The sequence below is a fragment of the Chiloscyllium plagiosum genome, chromosome 33 (assembly GCF_004010195.1).
Source record: "Chiloscyllium plagiosum isolate BGI_BamShark_2017 chromosome 33, ASM401019v2, whole genome shotgun sequence".
NCBI classification, from domain to species: Eukaryota; Metazoa; Chordata; class Chondrichthyes; order Orectolobiformes; family Hemiscylliidae; genus Chiloscyllium; species Chiloscyllium plagiosum.
The window spans coordinates 4467309-4489092 of NC_057742.1; the positions used below are offsets into that span (position 1 = coordinate 4467309).

General features: G+C 41.1%; 1 protein-coding gene across 1 annotated transcript; it reads left to right on the forward strand.

Moving 5' to 3' along the window:
- The first annotated feature begins 286 nt into the window (after positions 1 to 286).
- On the forward strand, positions 287 to 16743 carry mrpl45 (mitochondrial ribosomal protein L45). The gene is made up of 8 exons (XM_043674812.1): positions 287 to 430; positions 3387 to 3588; positions 5258 to 5375; positions 7886 to 7984; positions 10721 to 10769; positions 10966 to 11115; positions 14342 to 14515; positions 16033 to 16743. Exons 1-8 carry the CDS (start codon positions 356 to 358, stop codon positions 16129 to 16131), a joined length of 966 nt encoding a protein of 321 aa, XP_043530747.1. The 5' UTR covers positions 287 to 355; the 3' UTR covers positions 16132 to 16743.
- Positions 16744 to 21784: the final 5041 nt, after the last annotated feature.

A 21784-nucleotide genomic window follows, 5' to 3' on the forward strand; every position in this document is an offset into this window, starting at 1 on the left:
AATAAATAAGTTGCTCCAGAATTTCTTATTGGATTCAGCGATGCTTTTATAATTCTGCACTTTCTCTTCCCTTTCGTCTTGCAAATGTATTTATAGGGAAGCTAAAAGCTTGGAAATCTGAAATAAAAAAGTCCACATTATCTGTGAGAAAAGATAGGATTGTTATAGATGTGCAATTTCTTCAACAGTTTTTTTTAGCAAAAATGTGAATAAGCCTGGTTCAGTGTCAGATTCTAAAGCTGCTGCCTCCCCCAGGTTCTCCACTTCAACAAGGTGCGGCAATGCTGCACTCCCAGCACAGAGGGCGCTCCAGGACCTGGTCCTCCTGATCCCGTCAGGCTGTGGGAGTGCGAAGATGGCGGCGTCCATTGGAAGGCTGCTGCAGGCTGTGGAGCAGCCTCTGGGCAGGGGCCTGAGCGCCAACCGGCAGGTAGGGCGGCCTCGGGTGCTGGGGTTGGCTAAAGGTGAAGCGAAAACCCGCGGCCATCACCTTGGAGCTCGGCCAGCGGCAGCTATCAGTGAATACATTGCCCCTTTGCTCTCTCCTGGCTGGGGTTTACCCTCTGTCTTGACGGCCCGCTTTTCAACTGCAAGGACCATCAACAGGCGAACCCGATCAATAAGACATAGGAGAAGCAGTAAGCCATTCGGTCCATTGACCCTGCTCCTCCATTCAGTGAGATCTTATCTGATCTGATCTGATAATCATAGAGTCATAGACATGTACAGCACAGAAACAGACCCTTCGGTCCAACTATTCCATGCCAACCATATATCCTAACCTAATCTAGTCCTATTAGTCAGCACTTGGCCCATATTCCTCCAAACCCTTCCTATTCATATACCCGTCCAGATGCCTTTTACATGTTGTATTTGTACCAGCCTCTACTACACTGATCCCTACTGCATCCCCCCACCCCCTTATCTGCAGCTTCCCTTACATCCACCCCCAGCCCTGAAGAAGGGTTACACCAGAAACGTTGACTTCACCTCCTGATGCTGCCTGCTTGCTGTGTTCTTCCAGCCTCCTGCCTGTCTACCTTGGATTCCAGCATCTGCAGTTTTTTTGTCTCCACTAATTCCTCTGGCAGCTCATTCCACACACACACACACACACCACCCTCCGTGTGAAAAATGTGTCCCTTTTAAGTTTTTCCTCTCTCACCCTAAACCTATGTCCTCTAGTTCTGGACTCTCCCACCCCAGGGAAAAGACCTTGTCTATCAACTCCACTTTCCTAACTTTTCTCCACAAATCTTACATCTCTTATTCATTAAAAATCTGTCTCCGCCTTGAATATATTTAATGATTATAGCCTCAACAGCTCTTTTCTGTCAAGACTTCCACAGAATCCTTACCCTCAGAAAAATAAGTTCTTCCTCACAACTGTTTTAAATGGGAATCCCTTATTCTGAGATTATTGCCCATGTCCACATCTATTCTGTCAAATCTCCTAAGAATCTTGCATGTTTCAATAAGGTTCCCACTCGTTTTTCTAAATGTGAAATTTGTATAGTCCCAACATATTCAACCTTTCCTTTTAAAACAGTCCTTCCATACTTGGGATCAGCTTAACAGCCAAATGAACCTTCTCTGGATTACCTCCAGTATATGTTTCCTGACATAAAGGTCCCACCCAAAACCGTTCACGTTATTCCAGCTATAGTCTCACTCGCACCTTGTATAGTTTTAGGAACAGCTCCCTGTTTTTATATTCCATTGCCTTTGAAATAAAGGCCAACATTCAATTTCATTTCACAATTACCCACTGAACTTATCTGCTAACATTTTTATGATTTATTTAATGAGGAGTCCCACATCTCCCTCTGCAATAGCTTTTATTACTCTTTCTAAATTTAAGTAATATTGAACTCCTCTATTTTTCCAGCCAAAGTACATAACCTCACATTTTTCTACATTATATTTCATCTGCCAAATTTTGTACACTCAATTAACCTGTCTATATTCCTTTGCAGACTCTTTGTGTCATCTTCACCACTTGGCTTTCCAATTGTTTTTATGTCATCTATGAACTTGGTCATAATATATTTGCTTTCCTTATCCAAGTCATTAATATATATTGTAGGTAATTGTGTGGCTCCCAGCACAATTCCTTTGTTGAACTCCACTAGTTACAGTTGCTACCTTGAAAAATGCCCCATTTATCCCAATATTCTGTCTTCTGTTAGTTAATCCAATCCTCTATCCATGCTAATATATTTCCTCCAACACCATTGACTCCTTATTAAATGGAGAAAGTGAGTCTGCAGATGCTGGAGATCAAAGTTGAAACTTTATTGCTGTGCCCGAAACGTCGAATCTCCTGTTCCCTGGATGCTGCCTGACCTGCTGTGCTGTTTCAGCAATAAAGTTTCAACTCCTTATTAAATGTCCTGCCTTATCAAACACCTTCAAAAAGACAAATACATTTCATCCACAGGTTTCTCCCTTTATCTAACTTGTTCGTTACCTCCTCAAAGAATTTTAATAAATGATTTGTCCTTCATGAAGCCATGCTGATTCTGCTTGATCATATTTCTAAATATTGATGAGGGAGTTGTTTATCATGTGATTCTTAGTAAGAACATGGACAAAACAAAACATTATAAGAAAACCATAGTTATGTGCTGCTTTTGACTCATTGTATCAGATTTCTCCTGTCACTAAGACCAGCAGTCTATTTTCATTTCTGCCACTAATATAGTTCACTGCAGCAACTCACCAAAGCTCCTCTGACAGCACTGTCCAAAACCCATGAGCTCTCCCATCTGGAAGAACACAAGCAACAGATGGGAACACCACCTGCAAGTTTCCCTCTAAGCTGCTCAGCATCCTCACTTGAAAGGACATTGCCATTATTTTATTATCACTGAGTATTGTCACATGGACTGCCTTCTTTGACAGCATTGTCGGTGTCCCTGTATGTCCAAGGACTGCAGCAGTTTAAGAAAGCAATTCACCACCGCCTTTCCAAGGCAATTAGAATTAGGCCATAAAAACTGCACTATCCAGTGATTCCTCCTTCTCTGAAGGAATTACAAAAAGGGGAACTCAGCCCATAAGCAAGATTTGGAAGAATTGATTGAAGGAACTGAAGGTGACAGTAAAGATGCAGACTTTGAAGACATCTTTAAAGCTGGGGAGGGATGGAGGGAGGGGAAAGGTTAAGGAAGGGAATTCTGTAGTGGAGGAATGTGAAGATTAAAGACTGTCCCTTTTACTGATAAATAACAAAAAATGTGATACATGTTAAGCAGCAGCATATGGGTGGAAGAGGTTTAAGGAGTAGACTGCAGAGATTTATAAACAGTGTTTCATTGAGTCAGTTAGTGAACTAGTTGCAAGTATAATGTTAAGTCACAAAAGAATGTTTGTCTGCCTGACAGGTTTGCCAAGGCCTGGAAGCACTACTTAGTCCCGTAAAGCTGTGTGCCTCTGCTGCCATCATTACTGTGAGAACAAAGAAGAGACATTATGTTCCACCACGTAAACAGGACAGCTCCGTTGATCAGGAGAAAGCAGCTCGGGCTGCAGGACTGGTGATTCGGCAGCAATACCTGGAACGACCCATCAACATATCGTGTACAGGTAAAGGAGCTCTACGTTTAACAGCACAGAACATGCAATGCATGAAGTTTCAAAAGAAACCAAATAGTGTTGGAAGAGCTTAGTGAATGATTCCCATCCAGACCTGACAAAACTATTTTTACTGTACAGTTGGTCATTTTTTATTTTTGATGCAAAATCATCTTGTTTATCATGAGATTCTTTTTAAAAGGAAACATTTATATAATTTTACAGCGATTGATGCTGTCATGACAGTTTGGTTTTAGATTTTTTTTAATTGGAGGAAGTGATGCAACTTTAACCTTATTTCTTTCCTGCTCCTTGCCTCCCATCCAACAACATTAATCCTCACTATTGCAGAGTCCCACCAGTACTGGATACTCTTCAGTACCTTCCATGTAAGCGACCATCTATGTACATGGTCTTATGCATTGTTTATTGAGAAATGACTGTCGAAGGGAACAGTCCTTGCGGAAAGCAGAGAGGCGTGGGGAGGGGAAGATGTTCTTGGTGGTGGGGTCTAGTTGGAGTTTCCGCCAACTCCTTCCCCTACAACTGGAAAAGATGCAAAACCTGCTGGTACACTACCCACCTCACCTCCATCTAGAGCCCCAAGTAGTCTTTCCAGGTGAGACAGAGGTTCACCTGCCTCTCTTCCAACCTAGTTTACTGTAGTAGGTGCTCCCGGTGTGGTCTTCTCTACATTGGAGAGACCGAATGTAAACTTAGGGAAGGGTTCACTGAGCATCACAGCCAGTCCCATTGGGGCCGACCGGACCTCTCAGTCTCCACCCATTTTTATTCCCTTTCCCACTCCCTTTCTGACATGACCATCCTTGGCCTCCTCCATTGCAGCAATGAAGCACACTGCAAATTGAAGAAACAACACCCATCTTCCACCTGGGCAGCCTACAGCCTGGATGACTCCGCATTGAGTTCTCCAATTTCAAATAACCTCCTTTCCCAGCTACTTATCCCTCCCTTCCCAGCCCTTTACTCCTCCCTACCACCAACTGGATTAATTCCTCCCATTGACCAACCAGGTCGTACCCTCCACCTGTCTTCACCTATCCCCACTTCACCATCCTGCCCTTGCCACCCCCTTTATCTGCAGCTCCCCCTTAACCTACTCCCAGTCCTGAAGAAGGGTTACACTCAAAATGTCAACTTCTCCACCTACTGATGCTGTGTGGCTTACTGTGTTCTTCCAGCCTCCTGCCTGGCTATTTTGGATTCCAGCATCTGCAGTTTTTTTTGTTTCTAACCAATAGTTCTTACTGGCAACGTGCATTTTTTTTGATGCAAAAACATTGTGTTTGTCATGAGATCCGTTTTGAAAGGATAAAGTTTATACAGTTTTAACACAAATTGCTGCCTGGTATGACAAATGCTGACTCTGTGTCTTGCCGTTAAGAAGGGACTGGTTTCTTACAGGGGCTGAGATCATATCAAGCAAGATTCTTTACAGATAACATGTAATTAGTGCGCACTGGTTTTATCATCTGAGATGTATGATGAGACATTTTGCAGTGGATTTGTTTTTTGTCTTTCCCAGGAGATTACAAGACTGGTGTGAGACTAGAGGGAATTGGTACCCTGGCTGTTATAGTGTGGGCAGCTTGAATTGCCAATTGATGTCATCTTGCTATTCATCTTGGCTGTTAACCACATTGTTACGTCTTTTCTGTAGCTGGAATATTTGATCCATATGTTCCACCTGAAGGTGATGCTCGCATGTCCTCCCTAACAAAGGCAGGATTTAAACAACGTTTAGAGCAGACCAAGCAAAGGGCAGCCTCACAGCTTGCGTAAGTTACCATTGTGCAATCTGACTGAGTAACAAAGCACCGCTTCTCAAATGTTTTTGGGTTTTTTTTTTAGTGCTTGTGAGAAAACAGATATCAATGAAATAGATATAGACAAAAGTAAGGACTGCAGATGCTGGAAACCAGAGTTTAGATCAGAGTTTTGCTGGAAAAGCACAGCAGGTCAGGCAGCGTCCGAGGAGCAGGAACATCGACGTTTCAGGCAAAAGCCCTTTATCAGGAATGATGATGGGCTTTTGCCTGAAACGTCGATTTTCCTGCTCCTTGGATGCTGCCTGACCTGCTGTGCTTTTCCAGCAACACTCTGATCTAAAAAATGAAATAGATGTGCCTGCTTCTCACAGTAAAGTATGTAGATCCTTTGTGTGATGTTTCATCCACTCTGCAGCTGGCTCCAGGCCACTGCTTACTTTTAACCATGAATTCACCCTGACCACAGTTTCATAGGCAGTTGCTCACTTGTGTGTCCTGCCACATTTGCTAACCTTCTCATGCTGTTTTAGTCTTTAAGGCTCCTGGCAATTATTGAAGCCCGACATGAGAATCGAGTATTGCACCCTATAGCTAGAGGAGGGGAGACCCCAGTCAAAGAGTGACCTGCAGGATTCTTGTTTGCCACATGCTGCCTGCTGCTAGAAGTTGTGGATTTGTTGAATCCAGGACTGGACCTGGCAGGAATGTGACCCATAGTTGGCACTCATTGCCTGTGTTCGTACATGAAGAGTGACTAATTGCAAGAGATGCTGAAGGGTGATTTATATCCAGGCAATTCATGAAATGTTTGATAGTGAGGCTGCTGAAATTTGAATCGTGTACATTACAATATCTTCTAAAATTCCACAAATAAAAGGAAACGTGGAAACATTAGATGTGTTGGAGCATAGCATGTAGCTCCATCAATGGCATCCTGCCTCTGAGCTAGAAGGTTGTGGAACATTTCCCAGTCCAGAGTCTTGAGCATTGAATCTGGTAATGAGGGAGTGTTGAACTTGCTGAGAGGCAGCACTAAGAGAGCCCCTCTCTGTCAATGTGCTACCTCTTGGTTGTGAGTATAAGTCAAGCTCCCATCTGTGCTGTCAGCTGGGTGGGAAAGTTCCAGTGCACTTGTTCAAACATGAGAAGTGCACTGATGCTGATCTCCTGGTAAATACTTCTCCCTCAATCCATGTTAGTGGCCGGTCATCAAACTCCTATGAGGGTGAATCTTGCCTTGTATAATTGGTTGTGAGGGGCTCTGCAACTATCTGAGTCCGTAATTAATGCATGGTTTCCCACCTGAACAGTAGAGACCTGAAATAGTTGAATTGTGCAGCATCTAATAGTTTAGTTTTATCACTGAAAGTGGGGCATGAAAATGGGCCAAGTAGAACATGATAAAATCCCTTCCTTGGCTATTAATGTTCACCAGAAATAAGTTAAGGAAGATTGAATCCCCAGGGACCTGTCCCAGTTTCACAATGAATCAATGTTAATTTCAGAAACTCAATGTGAGGTAACTTGGTAAAATCCTGTAGTGAATAAGAATCTTGCGCTGATTCAGTGTAAGTGGTGAGAGGGAGCCTGCTTTCACCTGAGCAATCATCGACCTGCTTTAATTGAATGCAAAGTAAATGTCAATTGCACCCTCTGTGACTTAACTGGTTAAGTCTGTGTTTACAAACATAAAAAGATGGAATTATTCATTGACTTATAGTGTCATAGATGTAGAATTGTACAGCATGGAAACAGACCCTTCAGTCCAACTTGTCCGTGCTGATCAGATATCCTGAATTAATCCAGTCCCATTCGCCAACATTTGGCCCATATCCTGTAAACCCTTCCTATTCATGCACCCCTCCAGATGCCTTTTAAATGCTGTAATTGTACCAGCCTCTTTGAGGTTGCTGCATCGACACACATTGCCATGTCTTATTAAGCCAGAAAGAGAGACACTTTGTCTATGTCTCCTCCCTTACCACCACCATAACCAAAGTTAGTACTGAAGAAACTGCTCTCAGTCTTGCTGGTTGGATGATAGTGCTTCCAATTTTCCTCAATGTCCTTAGGTCAGGGAGAGGAGGCTCCTGCCAACATTCCTATCGACTGTGTGCGGCCTTCTCTTGGAAGTTGAGTGGCATTGAATGCGAGCTGCCCACAGTATGATGCACTGCATTGGACAAAGGGGCTGCACTCAGAAAGCTTGTGATTTCAAATGACCCTATTGGATTATAACCTGGTGTCATGTGACTTCTGACTTTGTGCACCCCAATCCAACACCGCCACCTCAACATCATACTTGAAAGAGATACTGGAGGATTATTGATCCCCATGAAATTCATGAGGTTGAAGCATCATGGGTAAAAGCAGGCAGGATAAGTCAATAGTGTGATGTGGTTGAGCTGTGGTTGAGGAGATTATTGGAATTTAACCTTTATTCCAGCTTAGTGTCTTGTCCTTGGGCAGCAAGGAAGTCAGTTCTCAGTAATGGTGACCAACAGACTTTCTTTTAACAGAATCCGAAAGGTGAAAGAACATGATCAAGAATTCCGCTCCAAGGACTTTGCCTCAAAGGCCCAAGATATTTATATAGAGGCACACAACTGCCTTGTGACGTGAGTAACATTTCCAGTGAAGCTTCACTCAAGTAACTGAGCATTTTCAAAACATTGTTCTGTTTATTCTTGCTATGGTGGGTCAAGGGGTTCCACTAGGTAATTCAACGAGTCACTATCTCTGGCACATCCTCCATTTTGACTGTGCAGTCAGATCAGTATGATACTCCAATCCTGGTCATTCAAGCATCTCCTGATTTTTGCCATTGCATCTTGCTCTTCAGATATGTATGCCCTAAGCTAAGAAATTGCTTCTTCCAACTTGCTTATCTCTCTTTCTTCTCCTTTAAATTGCTCCTTAACATCTGCCAGTTTGGGTGATCTGCAGTAGCTTGGTGACTTGGTGTCAAATATTGGCTCTGTCAATTCCTGTGAATGGGAATGATGCTCCTGTGAAGGGTGTTGGAGCATTTGTCTACATTAAAGGCAACATACTTTGTTGTTGATGCCCCAGTCTTGATTGTGTAGCTGGGGAGGGTTTCTGCAGAGTAGGGGAGAGGGAGAAGAAATGTAAGAGCACTATTTTGTGTCTCTTAGTGACCAATTGCAAGGGCATCATGTTGGATAAAATGCTGAGTCATCCCAGCAGCTTTTCAACCGGGTGTTCTGAGATGTGCTCCTTGAAAAAGGAGACCTTAATTTGTGGGGGTTTGTCATCTAAGTTGCACTATTGTTGGCTTTCTCCTGAGTCTGAAAAGCAGGTTTTCTGGGCCACAGTACATTTGTTGTTGATGCTGCTAGGTTCTCAGTTATATGCCTCCAGAGGTGAAACTGCTTGTGATGTGTTCTTCCAAGTCTGTGCCAGACATGTGTTCAGTAAATTCAGTGATCAATGTTTTGCAGTTTTCCTGCTCTGACTCCAAGCTCAGCAGATGTCTATGTGCCACCCATAACACAAGTGGGAAGGTCCGTGCCTCTGAGACAGAGACTGGAATATTTGAGTCCAAACCTTGGACCGTTACTCTGTGTGTTACACAGGGGCCACTGCATTGTGAGATCTATATTTCCAAGGCAGCATTAAACTGAGGCCTCTCTCGGGCGAACAATTTCATGGCCATGCTTCAAGTAAAAGCAGAGAAATGCACCTCATTGTCTGGCCAATATTTATCCAGTCAGCAGTACCTCATCTGGTCTTTACATCACTGCAGTGTGTGGAAGCTTGCTGTGTGAAATTAGAGTGCACCATTTCCTACATTGCAATAATGACTACACTTACAAGGCTTTAAGTTTGGTGTGAAGCATTTTGGGAAATTCAGAGATTGTATAAAAGCAAATTTTTAAAAACGATAAATGATGTATTTGACTCTGACTCTATGACTGAATACATGAAAACAAACATGCAATCTTTTATTGAATGTTACTTCTTTTACATTGACTAATTGATGATTCAAATGGCTGATGTTTCCAAACGTTTCTTCCTGTGGTTTGCTTTTGACCTCATCCTGCCTCAGAATTCGAAAAGTTTTGTAGTTTTATTTGAGTTCTGGTTTGTGGAATTTTTCCAGCTGGATCTCAAATGCATTTTCTGATCTCCAAAGCTATTATTTTATATGTCAGAAGAGTATTTGCTGGGCTGGGCGTGGGCTGGATGTACGCTGCGCCCAGTCCTTATGTGAGTGCTGACAATGAGCTCCAGCAGCTGCTTCGACTGCATGAAGCAGAGACAGTTTGTACACCATTGCAGTTACTGGATAGAGATTGAGGTAGACTACGGACCATTTGGCTAAGAGCCCCTCAGAATACCTCGCAGTTTATTACAGTGGCTTCCTGGGTTTTAGCGTGGGGTGCTTTTTCAAGAGTTTGCTTTGCTGAAGCCTGAACACTCAGCAAATGTTGTAAAAATCTGTGTAGGTTCCACTTACTAAATTTCCACCATGGAGTAAGGGCCTCAGCTTTGTGAGACAATAGTGAAGCTAGGATTATTTCCCTTAGGGCAGAGGAGATTAAGGGAAGATTTAATAGATGTGTTGAAATTGATGGAGACTTTTTAACAAAACAATTAAGAAAATGATTCTCCAGACGGAGGGGGCAAAATAATGCAAACGGAGTTGAAAATTGTTTTTAAGTAGAGACTATAAAAAGGTTGGTGGAAGCACATTCTAAATTAACTTTGAAAAGGAAGTTAGATAAATACCTGAAGAGGAACTGGATGAAGAACAGAGAAACGGACTCATTGGAAAGACCTTTCAAGAAACCAACAAAAGAGCAACGGGCTAAATAGCTGTGAGATTCATGATTCTAGCTTTATAATTCATTCAAAGGATGAGGACATCACCGACCAGGCCCGTGTTTATTGCCCATCCCTAATTAAGAGTCAAGCACATTGCTGTGGGTCTGCAGTCATATGTAGGCCAGACTGGGTAAGGATAGCAATTTCATTCCCTAAAGGACTTTAGTGAGTCAGATGAATTTTTCAATAATTGGCAGTGGTTTCATGGTCATCATTAGACTCAATAGACAATAGGTGCAGGAGTAGGCCATTCTGCCCTTCAAGCCATCAATTTCAGACTTGAGTTTAAATTCCACCATCTGTCATGGCAGGCGTTGAGCCCAGGTCCCCAGATCATTACCTGGGTCTTTGGATTAACCGTCTAGGAGTGATAATACCACTAGGCCATCATCTCCCCTTAATTTTATTTCCTGCTGCATTGAACTGTAACTGATGGGAACTCAGTAATTTGTTTCTCTGAGAAATTATAAACATAAATTTTTTAAAAAATCATTTTATGTTTACAGTTTTGACAAAGTATCACTTCACAAGTTGGTAACCGAGCGCTGTTATCCGGTAAGTACATTTCTCATACTAATGATTTTATCTTTTAAAGGTCTTTTTAAGATGTATTTATTTTAAAAAATAATAATTTTGCATTGGCTTGAGAAGATTGATCCAAATTATTGGAAGGAGATCTTGGAGTCCCCTGGATTGACCTTCCCTCTTTCCATTGAGTAGCTAAAACAAGTGTCACTGCTGTTCCCATCAGGATATGGTGCGTGGCAACAGGTACAAGACCATTCGCTGGAGGTTTCTGCAGTCGCTGGAAGCACCGAAGTTGGTGCATGTCCGATGTCCTGACATGGTCAGCAAAGGAAACCTCTACGGTCAGGTTACCGTAAGATTTCACACTCAGCAGGTATCATCACTCAGCTGTGTTCTGCATTGAATGTAGGAGAATCCAGTGAATGAGAAAATCATAAAATAAAGATAAGGAGAAGCTAGGGTTATTCTCCCTAGAAGCTGTGTTTAAAAATTGATTTGACAAGAGATGTTTAAAATCCTGAAGGGTTCAGTTGGTGTAAATCCAGATAAACTGTTTCTGATAGCTGAAATATTACAGGAGGGGATGGATCTCAAGATTGGAGCATATTTTTAAGGTGAGAGGAGAAAGATTTAAAAAAGAGATGAGGGAAAATTATTTTATACAGTGGTTCAGGTGTGGAAGTGGTGGATGCGGTACCATTACAACGTTTGAAAAACATTTGGATAATCTCATGAAAAGAAATGTTTGGTAGGGCATAGGCCAATCACAGGCAGGTGGGACTAGTTTAGTTTGTGATTATGGTCAGCATGGACTGGTTAGACCGGAGGGTCTATTTCTGTACTGGCTTTTTCTGTGACTCCATAAGACAGATTTTAGGGTGATAAACTAAAGAACCAGAGACAATGAGAGCATTTTAAAAAAATTAAATTCATTGAATAGTTAGAATTTAGAACGCACTGATTGATACAGTGTTGGATGCAAATTCAGTGTTAGCTATCCAAAGAGTATGGGATGCTTACTTGAAAGGGAAGAGCATTGCAGGGATATGGGGTAAGAGCTGAATGCTCTTTGAAAGAACCAGAAAAGACTCGATGGATAGAATGGCCTTTTCCTGTGTTGTATTGTTCTATGATTTTATAGGATTAGCAGCTGAATGACTGTTGTGCAATAAGAGAAATTTCCGTAACCTGTCCAGACTCGCTTATTAATGTTGATAGAACTTGCAGGACAGAAGCAGGCCGTTCAGCCCAACTAGTCCATGTTGGTGTTTATGTTCTGCACCAGCCTTCTACCCCGCTTCATCTCTACCTATCACCATATCCTGTGTTCCTTTCTCTCTCATATATATATATATCTTGCTTCCCTTAGTTAAAAATCACACAACACCCAGGTTATAGTCCAACAGGTTTAATTGGAAGCACTAACTTTCAGAGTGCTGCTCCTTCCTCAGGTCGCTGATAATACAACCACCTGATAAAGGAGCAGTGCTCCGAAAGCTAGTGCTTCCAAATAAGCCTGTGGATTATAACCCGGTGTTGTGTGATTTTTAACTTTGTACACCCCAGTCCAACACCGGCATCTCCAAATCATTGCTTCCCTTAAATGCAGTGATACTAATCCCCTCAAACACACCATATATTAACAAGATCCACATTCAACCACATTCTGGTTAAATACATTTTCTTGTGTTTATTATCAAAGTTATTGATGACCATGTTACATTAATGACTCTAAAGTTTTAGACTCATGATTCCATAAATCCAGCGCTCAAACATAGCTTCACACACAAAAGTCTTGCATATGCCAGTTACTGCTTATTAAGATCACAGACACATTCAAGACAAGGTTTCTGATGTGATGCCATTGGTAGATTAGATCATTTGTTGATGCTTAGAGCTGGAATCTTTGCTGTGACGAGTGGAATTTTCTAGCTAGTTTCTCCTCCTTTTCACTCCATTTCTAAATGATTTGAAGACACCACCAAATGTCTGGGTCATTGGTCCAGACCGGAATTGAAGGAACCAAAACATACTACAAGTAAAGAGGGCTTCTGTTTTTGATCAGCAGTAAATCCATTAAGCTAAAGATGTTTTGAACTAACATGCGAAGAAATAGTGCCAGATGCCAATTGTGGTTTAAAGTTGTCACACCTAGAAACCATATATTTGCCTTTCACATCAAACAGTCCCTGCCTTTGTGTTTCCAGATGGTTAAATATTATTTTGCTGACTTGCAAGACTAATGCTTGCTAGGCAAAAATGTGAACAAACATTACAAATAATACATTTGATGTCTTACCATTTGCTCATCTTGCTGAAATGAACAGGACAGGACAGCACTGTCTCTAAGTCAGGATCTGTAAGAATCATGTTGCAACAAAGAATTAGGGACCTAGGCACATTGTGTCTGTGCTGGTTCTCTGAAAATTAGACCCTTTCCCTAAATATTTCTCTACCTGGTATTGTCCAGTTCTCTTCTGCAAATCATTTTTGAGTTTACTCCTTCAGGCAGTGTATTCCATATCATAACTAGCTGTGTGAAAAAAGTCTCCTCACCTCCCTGCTTGGGTTCTAGTTCTTTGACCAATTACTTCAAATCTGTGCCCTTTGGTTACTCACTCACCTGCCACTTTTTGCATTTCAGATCAAATGTGCATAAAAGAAAAAATCATAAAGTTCCTATTTTTTTTGGAGCAACTTAAGTGGGCAGGTGTTATAATAGAAGACACTTTTGTTCTTGCTGAGGAACAGATTTTCTTCCCCTTCGGGAACTGCTTTGTCTCTAGCTCCCCAAAGAGAGCTGAAATGGGTTCAGCCTGATTATTTGTTTCAGTAACTGCTTATGAATCATTTCCAAAGTTCTAATGTTGTCCTGTTTATTACAACTGTAAACGTTATTTGTCACAATCTATTTATAATGTGGGTATTCAGTTTTATACCTCTGTGTGTATAACAAATCCATTGGGTGCGGATCATGGCTGAATTTTAAATTAACATTATTTTCTCACTTTTCTCTACCCTCTTTTTCAAATCCCTCCCTATCTCTCTAATGTCCTGCAGCTCCACAAATATCCAAATTATCTGAACTTGTACAATTCTAGCCTCTTCAATATCACAATCTGAATCACTTCTCTACTCATGGCCACGTCTTCGGTTGCCAAGGCTGTACATTATGAAAGCAGCACCCCATCTAAACATCTTTCTTGCTTTTAAGCTGCTCTTTTAACTGAATGTTTGCCCATCTGTCAATCTAGGTAGCTTGTTGTCAAACTTGCGTCATAAATTGTGCGCAGCTGTGAAGCATTGGGGGTGGTTTGCAACATTAAAAGACTTTCTAAATACTAGTCATTGTTCTAGCTATCTATATGTTCTATGTTTTGAAAATTTTTGAAAGGGTTATGTATCCCTTAAAGGAATGGAGTTGTGACAACCGTGATAGATTTCAGACATTATTTTCAGTTTATCCTTATCCATTTGTTTCTGTTTTGTCATTAAATTGCCTTCACATATCCATTCTTCAATAAGTTGAAAAGATCTGACATTGATAGGACATTAACCATCACAGTAGATAAACCATAAACTGCTATCTCTACCCTCAGACCTTGGCAATTTATGATCGATTTGGTCATCTGATGTATGGCAATGAAGATCTACCGAAAGATGTCCTGGAGTACGTAGTGTTTGAGAGACATTTAGTTAATCCCTATGGTTTGTGGAGAATGCATGGAAAGATAGTACCTGCATGGGCTCCTCCCAAAGACCCAATCATTAAGGTAATTTGTGTGTTTTCAGATGGCCTGATCTCTCTCCGTTTGCTAATATAAAAGTTAGGATTGAGTGTCTAACCATAAAACAGGCACCGAACTGTATGCAGCTCTGTCTAATTATTCCTTACCCTCTAGCACCACTTCACCTAATGGTTATTTATGCTTGACTCCTTCATGAGCTCTGTCCTAAGAAATCATTAGTTTATAATAGCCTCAGTGTTTAATTTCTGTGTCTGTGTAGCCTCTGGAAAGCCTATATGTATTATGCTGAGCTCTGAATAACCTAATTTTCATTGCATCTGCTTCATTTGCTCCTGTTTTTCTGGAAGGGAGGGGATTACTGGGTTTTTTTATAACTTTAAATAAAGCTTTCAATTTATTGAGTTTCATGACAGGCAGAATGAAGTTTAATTCATCCTAATCATCATCATGAGAGGCAGTCATGAAGTTTCACCAATGATTCAGAATAGTGACAACAACTACAACATAGAACAGTACAGCACAGGAACAGACCCTTCAGCCCACAATGTTATGCCAAACATGATGTTAAATTAAACTAATCCCTTTTACCTGCCCTTGGTCCGTATCACTCCATTCCTGATATATCCATGTGCTTATCTAAAAGTCCCTTAAACACCCTTATCGTATCTGCCTTCACCATCTCCCCGGCAGTGTGTTCCTACTCCTACCACTTCCTGTGTTAAAAAACTTGCCCCTCACATCTCCTTTGACCTTTTCCCCTCTCACCTTAAATGCATGCCCCTTGATATTGGACATTTCAACTCTAGGAAAAAGATTCTGATTGTCAACCCTATCTATACATAGACTTCTATCATCTCCCCTTAGCCTCCGCAACTCCAGAGAAAACAACCCAAGTTTTTCTAGCCTCTCCTTTTAGCTCATACCCTCTAACCTAAGCAGCATCCTGGTAAATCCCTTTTGCACCCTCTCCAAAGCCTCTAAACCTTCCTTTAACATGGCAACCTGAGTTGAAATCAGTGCTCGAAGTGTGGTCAAACCAAAGTCTTATAAAGCTGCAACGTGACATCCTGACTCTTGTACTCAATTCCCTGACCAATAAAGGCATGCATGCCATATGCCTTCCTTACCACCCTACCTACTTGTGTGGCCACTTCAGGGAGACTGTGTTTGGAAAATGCACAATTTTACTAACAGCAACAGAAAACTGTGGAATCTGAATAAAAAGGCTGCAAAATCATTCCCAAACTCGCAAGATTGGTGCACCCTTAGCACCTAGAAAGGAAAATGAGGTGCTGTCTGTTAAAACAGGAGAATATTTTGTTAAAATTCTAAAAGAGAAATATCTGGCAATGTGACAAGGATGAATTTCTTTTAAAAGCCTGGCCATGTTCACGTTAAATGTATCACTGAGTGTCAGTGTGTGTGGTATTTGTGGCTGGACTTACTGATGAATCCTGTTTTTCAGTTGTACAGTATTCCAGCAAGAACAACTAACATCTTATTTAAAGAAATATTAAATTTGATTTATCTTTAAATTCTAGACCATTATGATCCCTGCACCCAAACTCGAGGCATGGGAAGAGATTGAGGTGAAGAATATTGAAATCCCCAAACCTGAATCCATACAATGGAGCAAGTGAGGAGCAGCGCAGTGTGAGAGGGACTGGAAATTGTGTTTGAGCTGTACTGCTTTCCCTGGGGTTTCATGTTTCATTCAATACGGTGGACATGAGTTGAATTTTTACACACCACATTGTCCTTTGTTCATGAGCTTTTGTCTGCGAGGAAATTCTGGATAATGCAAATTCCCCTCCACTAAGAGTCAATGTATGTCAGAACACATCAGTTTTCCTTCAGCCCTAAGATCACTTAAACCTGGAATCGGTGCCAGAATTCCCTTTTCTCAGTCTAATTTCAGAGTGAGCTTCTTTCAGTTTTTATTATCCCAAGTATTTATTTCTGAGCAGTTGCTCCAACCTAAAACATTTTTGGCTACTGAAAGCTAGGTTTAACATGAGATATACACACATTTTTAGCTTTATTTTAAAATTGTAGTGAATACTGTTTTAACTTGTTTCTTATATAAAGACCTAGAGAAATCTCCTGGTTATTTATCACTGATACATTCAAACATCTATATAAGGAGAGAACAAAGAACATGGAATTTATCTTAAACCAAAACCAAAAGAACTGCAGATTGCAGTAAATCAGAAACAAAAGCAGAAATTGCTGGAAAAGCTCAGCAGGTCTGGCAGCATTTATGGAGAGAAATCAGAGTTAATGACCCGACCCGAAACGTTAACTCTGATTTCTCTCCACAGATGCTGCCAGACCAGCTGAGCTTTGCCAGTAATTTCTGTTTTTGTTTGGAATCTATTCTCTAGTATTAATTCTGGATTGGTTTTCACTGCATCCACTGTAGAGTAATTAATTCTCAGGATGAGTGCTGAAGTTGTGGCTTAATGGGCCAAGTTTAAAGGTGGAGAATTTCAAGGTTTTCAGGGAGACCTTACGTGATCTAGGGAATAAGGTGAACCTTCAGATCAGGTGCCAGTCTTGCAACTTATTCCCTAGGATTGACTTCCAGATCGAATGAAGGGTTCCAATTTGTAAATAATGGTAAAGAGCTCTGATTTGGAGTTCAAGGTTTACTGTTTCTCTTTAATAATGAATAAAATCTTAAGTATATGTATTGTGTGTAAAAAGCACAAGGTTTAATACATGTAAGTGTCGACTGTAAGCTGTAAAGTGGAATGATGAGGCTTGGATTCAACCTCTCATCTATCGGTTCCTATGTGATGTTTCCAACCTGTCAATCAGAGACTTAGTGCTTCCTTATGGGGAAGGAAGGTGGGTGAGCCAGTAGTTGTTTGAGCACATGCGTGGAGGACTTCATTACCACGTATTATGGGCACTAAACTGAAAGAAGAATGTGCACCTATCAAACGCCTTGTGCCAAAAAAAACAAATACTTTATTTCATTTGTTTACTGTTATAGAAATGCAGTTGCCAATTGTGTATCTGGCAGTGTTATAACAAATAGATAATTTGTTTTGTTGATTTCATTAAAGCTTCTCCTCAATTAACAAAAATATAAGTCACATTACACCGAGAGCTTCCAGTTTCACACTGCCTTATTATCTCGTTATTCCCAGTCTCATTTGCTTTTTGTCAACAGTGCAGTAGCATATTTTGCAGCTGAGAGGACAGATGCGACCTCATTTTAACATATCTTCTGAAAGATTGCACCTCCAAATGGTGTAGCAGTTCCTTGGTACTGACATGGGGCAGTCTGGCTGAAGGTGGGGAGAATTGCATTGTGATAGTATACGTTTAATTATGTTGCTAACTCTAAAATGTGAGGTTAGCGTAGATATTTTGTGCGCAGCAATGTCAGTATTGCAAACTTCATTGCCCTGGGCTATATCAGTGCTGCGTCATATTTGTATTGGGTATTTTGACCAATTTTGCATCTATTATTTGTAGGTGCCTTTTCACAGATACTGAGATGGCCAATACACATGTAACCAACTCCATAGTTGCAATATTTCTGCCCTTTATTATTAACAGGGAACTGACTAGTGACAACCCATCTTAATTGTTTCTTAGTGCTGAGTGAAGTTAGATTTGTCCTTCTGATGGAGTTTGAGATTGGAAACTCCATATTAATGCAGTTAATATTTTGCTTAGTTTATACTTTTAGGAGAGGTGTTTTACTCTTGAATGTTTGTGTACAAAGTGGAAGTGTTTTATTTCCAGCATTCGTTTGCAGCATGAATCATTCTCAGGTCGTATCACAAAAGCCAGATACTGAGTAAATGGCTTCTAACGCAATCATGTTCATTAATTCTCATCCCCAATAGTGAGGGTGAATTTCATTGATTTTTTTTTTATATAAGGTATGTAACATTGAATTGTGAATAGTTCAGAGCTGTTCACAAGGATATGGTTACTCTATAATTTTATAAACCCAAAATGAATACAAAAGGTTTGGAGCGATGTGGGCCAGGAGGAGGTGGATGGGGCTAGTTTAGTTTTGGATTGTGTTTGGCATGGACTGATTGGACCAAAGAGTCTGCTTCCATGCTGTGTGACTCTGACAGAGAGAGATTCTGTGCATCACAGCATTTGGCTGGATTTCAGATCCAACATCTAGCAGAGCAAAGAGAGATACAGAACTTTGTTCCTGTTCCCCCAGTTCTCCAGAGCGTTTTATAGCTGCCAGGTTATTTTGACATGTGGTTACTGTTGTTTGTCATGAAGATCATAACCATAGCAAAGATTATTTATGCTAAACTAAATGTTATCCTTTAGCTGTAAGATGATGCATCCTCCCTTAGCTCTGCACTAGATATTCTGTACCGATTCAAATTAGTTTGATGTATTTTGTGACACTCAGTCTCCAATATATTTGAGGTGGGCTACTATCAAACAAAAAAAATACTGAGGCATATAACAGAAATGACCCAAAACATGGTACCAGAGTTAGGTTTGTCTAGGAAAGAGTGGGTAGAAAGTTTAAGGAGGGAATTCAGATCTTGGGATATGGCAGCTAAAAGATTGGCTGCCAACAGAGGTGCAGTTCGAATTGGGGATGTGCAAAAGACCATGAGCAAAGAGATCTCATAGCTGTTGGCTGAAGGAGACCACCAAGATAGGGAAGAACTAAACTGTGAAGGAATAGAGAACCATGATAAGAATTTTAAAATCAAGGCATTAATGAGTCAGAAGACAATAGTGGTCAGAGGACATATGGGTGATGGTCAGTGAGACTTATTCTGAGTTTGGACGTGGAGAGCAGATGTTTTTGAATTTGTCGGTTGGAAAATTGGAGGCCAGTCAGGGATAAATTGGAATAATCAAATCTGGAAGTATGAAGAGAACCCTTTTGATGAGGGTTTCAGCAGCATAAGACATGGGAGAAGAAGAAGCCCATTCAACCCATTGAGTCTGCTCCATCATTCAATGAGATCATAGTTGTCCTAATAGTCCTTGACTCCATATTGAGCCTTTTCCCTGATTCTCTTACTCAGAGAATCTGTCTCAATCTTGAATATACTTAATGACCCAGCCTCTATGGCCCTCTGGTAAAAGAAATTCCACAGATTCACAACTCTCTGAAAAAAAAAATTCTCATCATTTATGCCTTAAAGTTGTAACCCCATATGTTGAGATTATCCTCTGGGGTTATCCTAGACTTGCCCACAAGAGCAAACAGAGGTGGAGTCAGGTGATGTTATGGAATCTAAAGTGGGAAGTCTTGGCGATGTGGTCAGTATGTGGTCCGACACAACATGTAATGCAAACCAATGGTTCAGCATCAGGTAATTGTCAGGATGTTATGGCATAGTCGTCACCAAAGAAAATATTTTAAATAAATTGGCGAAGCCACTCAGGCTTGAGAAAAAGAGTGCAAATTAATAAGTGATCACCCTTGATACGGTTTGAATTAAGTTTTAAGTGTCACAGAGTTCTGATAACCAGTTAATCAAAGAAGCGACACTAAACGTGGTGAATTATTCTCTTGAGTTGTTCTAGTAGCAAGATAAGTGAGATCTGCTAATGACAGGAGGCATATTGGAAATAAACTGAAGCTAGCAAAGAAATATTTTTGATAACTCACTTTGTTTCCCTTTGGTACAGCACCTACAGAACCTTGCAGAATCATGAGTTGTTTAATAACCATTTAAACATTCAGTTCACTGGTTTAGAAGCATGAACTAGGATTTGCTCAGGCATGAAGAAATGTTTGGGATAAGATAGACAAGACAACCAAAGGTTGTTGGTTCAAATCCTGCAATGGCAAGCTATGAAAATAAATTCCAACAAATCTATTATGATTACATTTTTCTAGTTAGTTGTCCAGATCGGAGAGCCAATAACAATAATAAAGGACACTATTTTCATATAAACCACTTGAGCTGATAGCATGCGTGGTTGATTCCTGGTGTCTGTTACATTAGCAAAGGAAATTTATCCAAACAATCTGTCTGAATGTGACTCCATGTCCAAATTACATAACCACCTTTAAAGAAAACAATAGAGCTGACATGTTTAGTGCAAGGCAATCAATATAGTTTTGATAAATCCAAATACCGAGTCTTTTGAGGAAGTAATGAAGAGGATTGATGAGGGCAGAGTGGTGGATGTGATCTATATGGACTTCAGTAAGGCATTCGACAAGGTTCCCCCTGGGAGACAGGTTAGCAAAGTTAGATCTCATTGGAATACAGGGAGAACTAGCCATTTGGATACAGAACTGGCTCAAAGGTAGAAGACCAAGGGTGGTAGTGGAGGGTTGTTTTTCAGACTGGAGGCCTGTGACCAGTGGAGTGCCACAAGGATCGGTGCTGGGTCCACTATTCGTCATTTATATAAATGATTTGGATGTGAGCATAAGAGGTATAGTTTGTAAGTTTGCAGATGACACCAAAACTGGAGGTGTAGTGGACAGCGAAGAAAGTTATCTCAGATTACAACGGGATCTTGATCAGATGGGCCAATGGGCTGAGAAGTGGCTGGTGGAGTTTAATTTAGGTAAATGTGAGGTGCTGCATTTTGGGAAAGCAGTCTTAGCAGGACTTATACACTTAATGGTAAGGTCCGAGGGAGTGTTGCTGAACAAAGAGACCTTGAAGTGCAGGTTCACAGCTCCTTGAAAGTGGAGTCACAGGGAGATAGGATAGTGAAGAAGGCGTTTGGTATGCTTTCCTTTATTGGTCAGAGTATTGAGTACAGGAGTTGAGAGGTCATGTTGTAGCTGTACAAGACATTGGTTTGGCCACTTTTGGAATGTTGCGTGCAATTCTGGTCTCCCTCCTATTGGAAGGATGTTGTGAAACTTGAAAGGGTTCAGAAAGGATTTTCAAGGATGTTGCCAGAGTTGGAGGATTTGAGCTATAGGGAGAGGCTGAACAGGCTGGGGCTTTTTTCCCTGGAGTGTCGGAGGCTGAGGGGTGACCTTATAGAGGTTTACAAAATCATGAGAATAGGATAAATAGACAAAGTCTCTTCCCTTGGGATGGGGAAGTCCAGAACTGGAGGGCATGGGTTTAGGGTAGGAGGGGAAAGATATAAAAGAGACCTAAGGGGCAATTGTTTCATGCAGAGGGTGGTACGTGCATGGAATGAGCTGCCAGAGGAAGTGGTGGAGGCGAGTATGATTGCAACATTTAAAAGGCATCTGGATGGGAATATGAATAGGAATGGTTTGGAGGGATATGGGCCTGGTGCTGGCAGGTGGGACGAGATTGGGTTGCGATATCTGGTCGGCGTGGACAGGTTGGACCGATG

Coding starts and splice junctions, on each gene's coding strand:
- mrpl45 (XM_043674812.1), top strand. CDS start 356: ATGGCGGCGTCCATTGGAAGGCTGCTGCAGGCTGTGGAGCAGCCTCTG. Junction 5,376..7,885: donor AGGGCAGCCTCACAGCTTGC/GTAAGTTACCAT, acceptor TTCTTTTAACAG/AATCCGAAAGGTGAAAGAAC. Junction 10,770..10,965: donor TAACCGAGCGCTGTTATCCG/GTAAGTACATTT, acceptor TGTTCCCATCAG/GATATGGTGCGTGGCAACAG.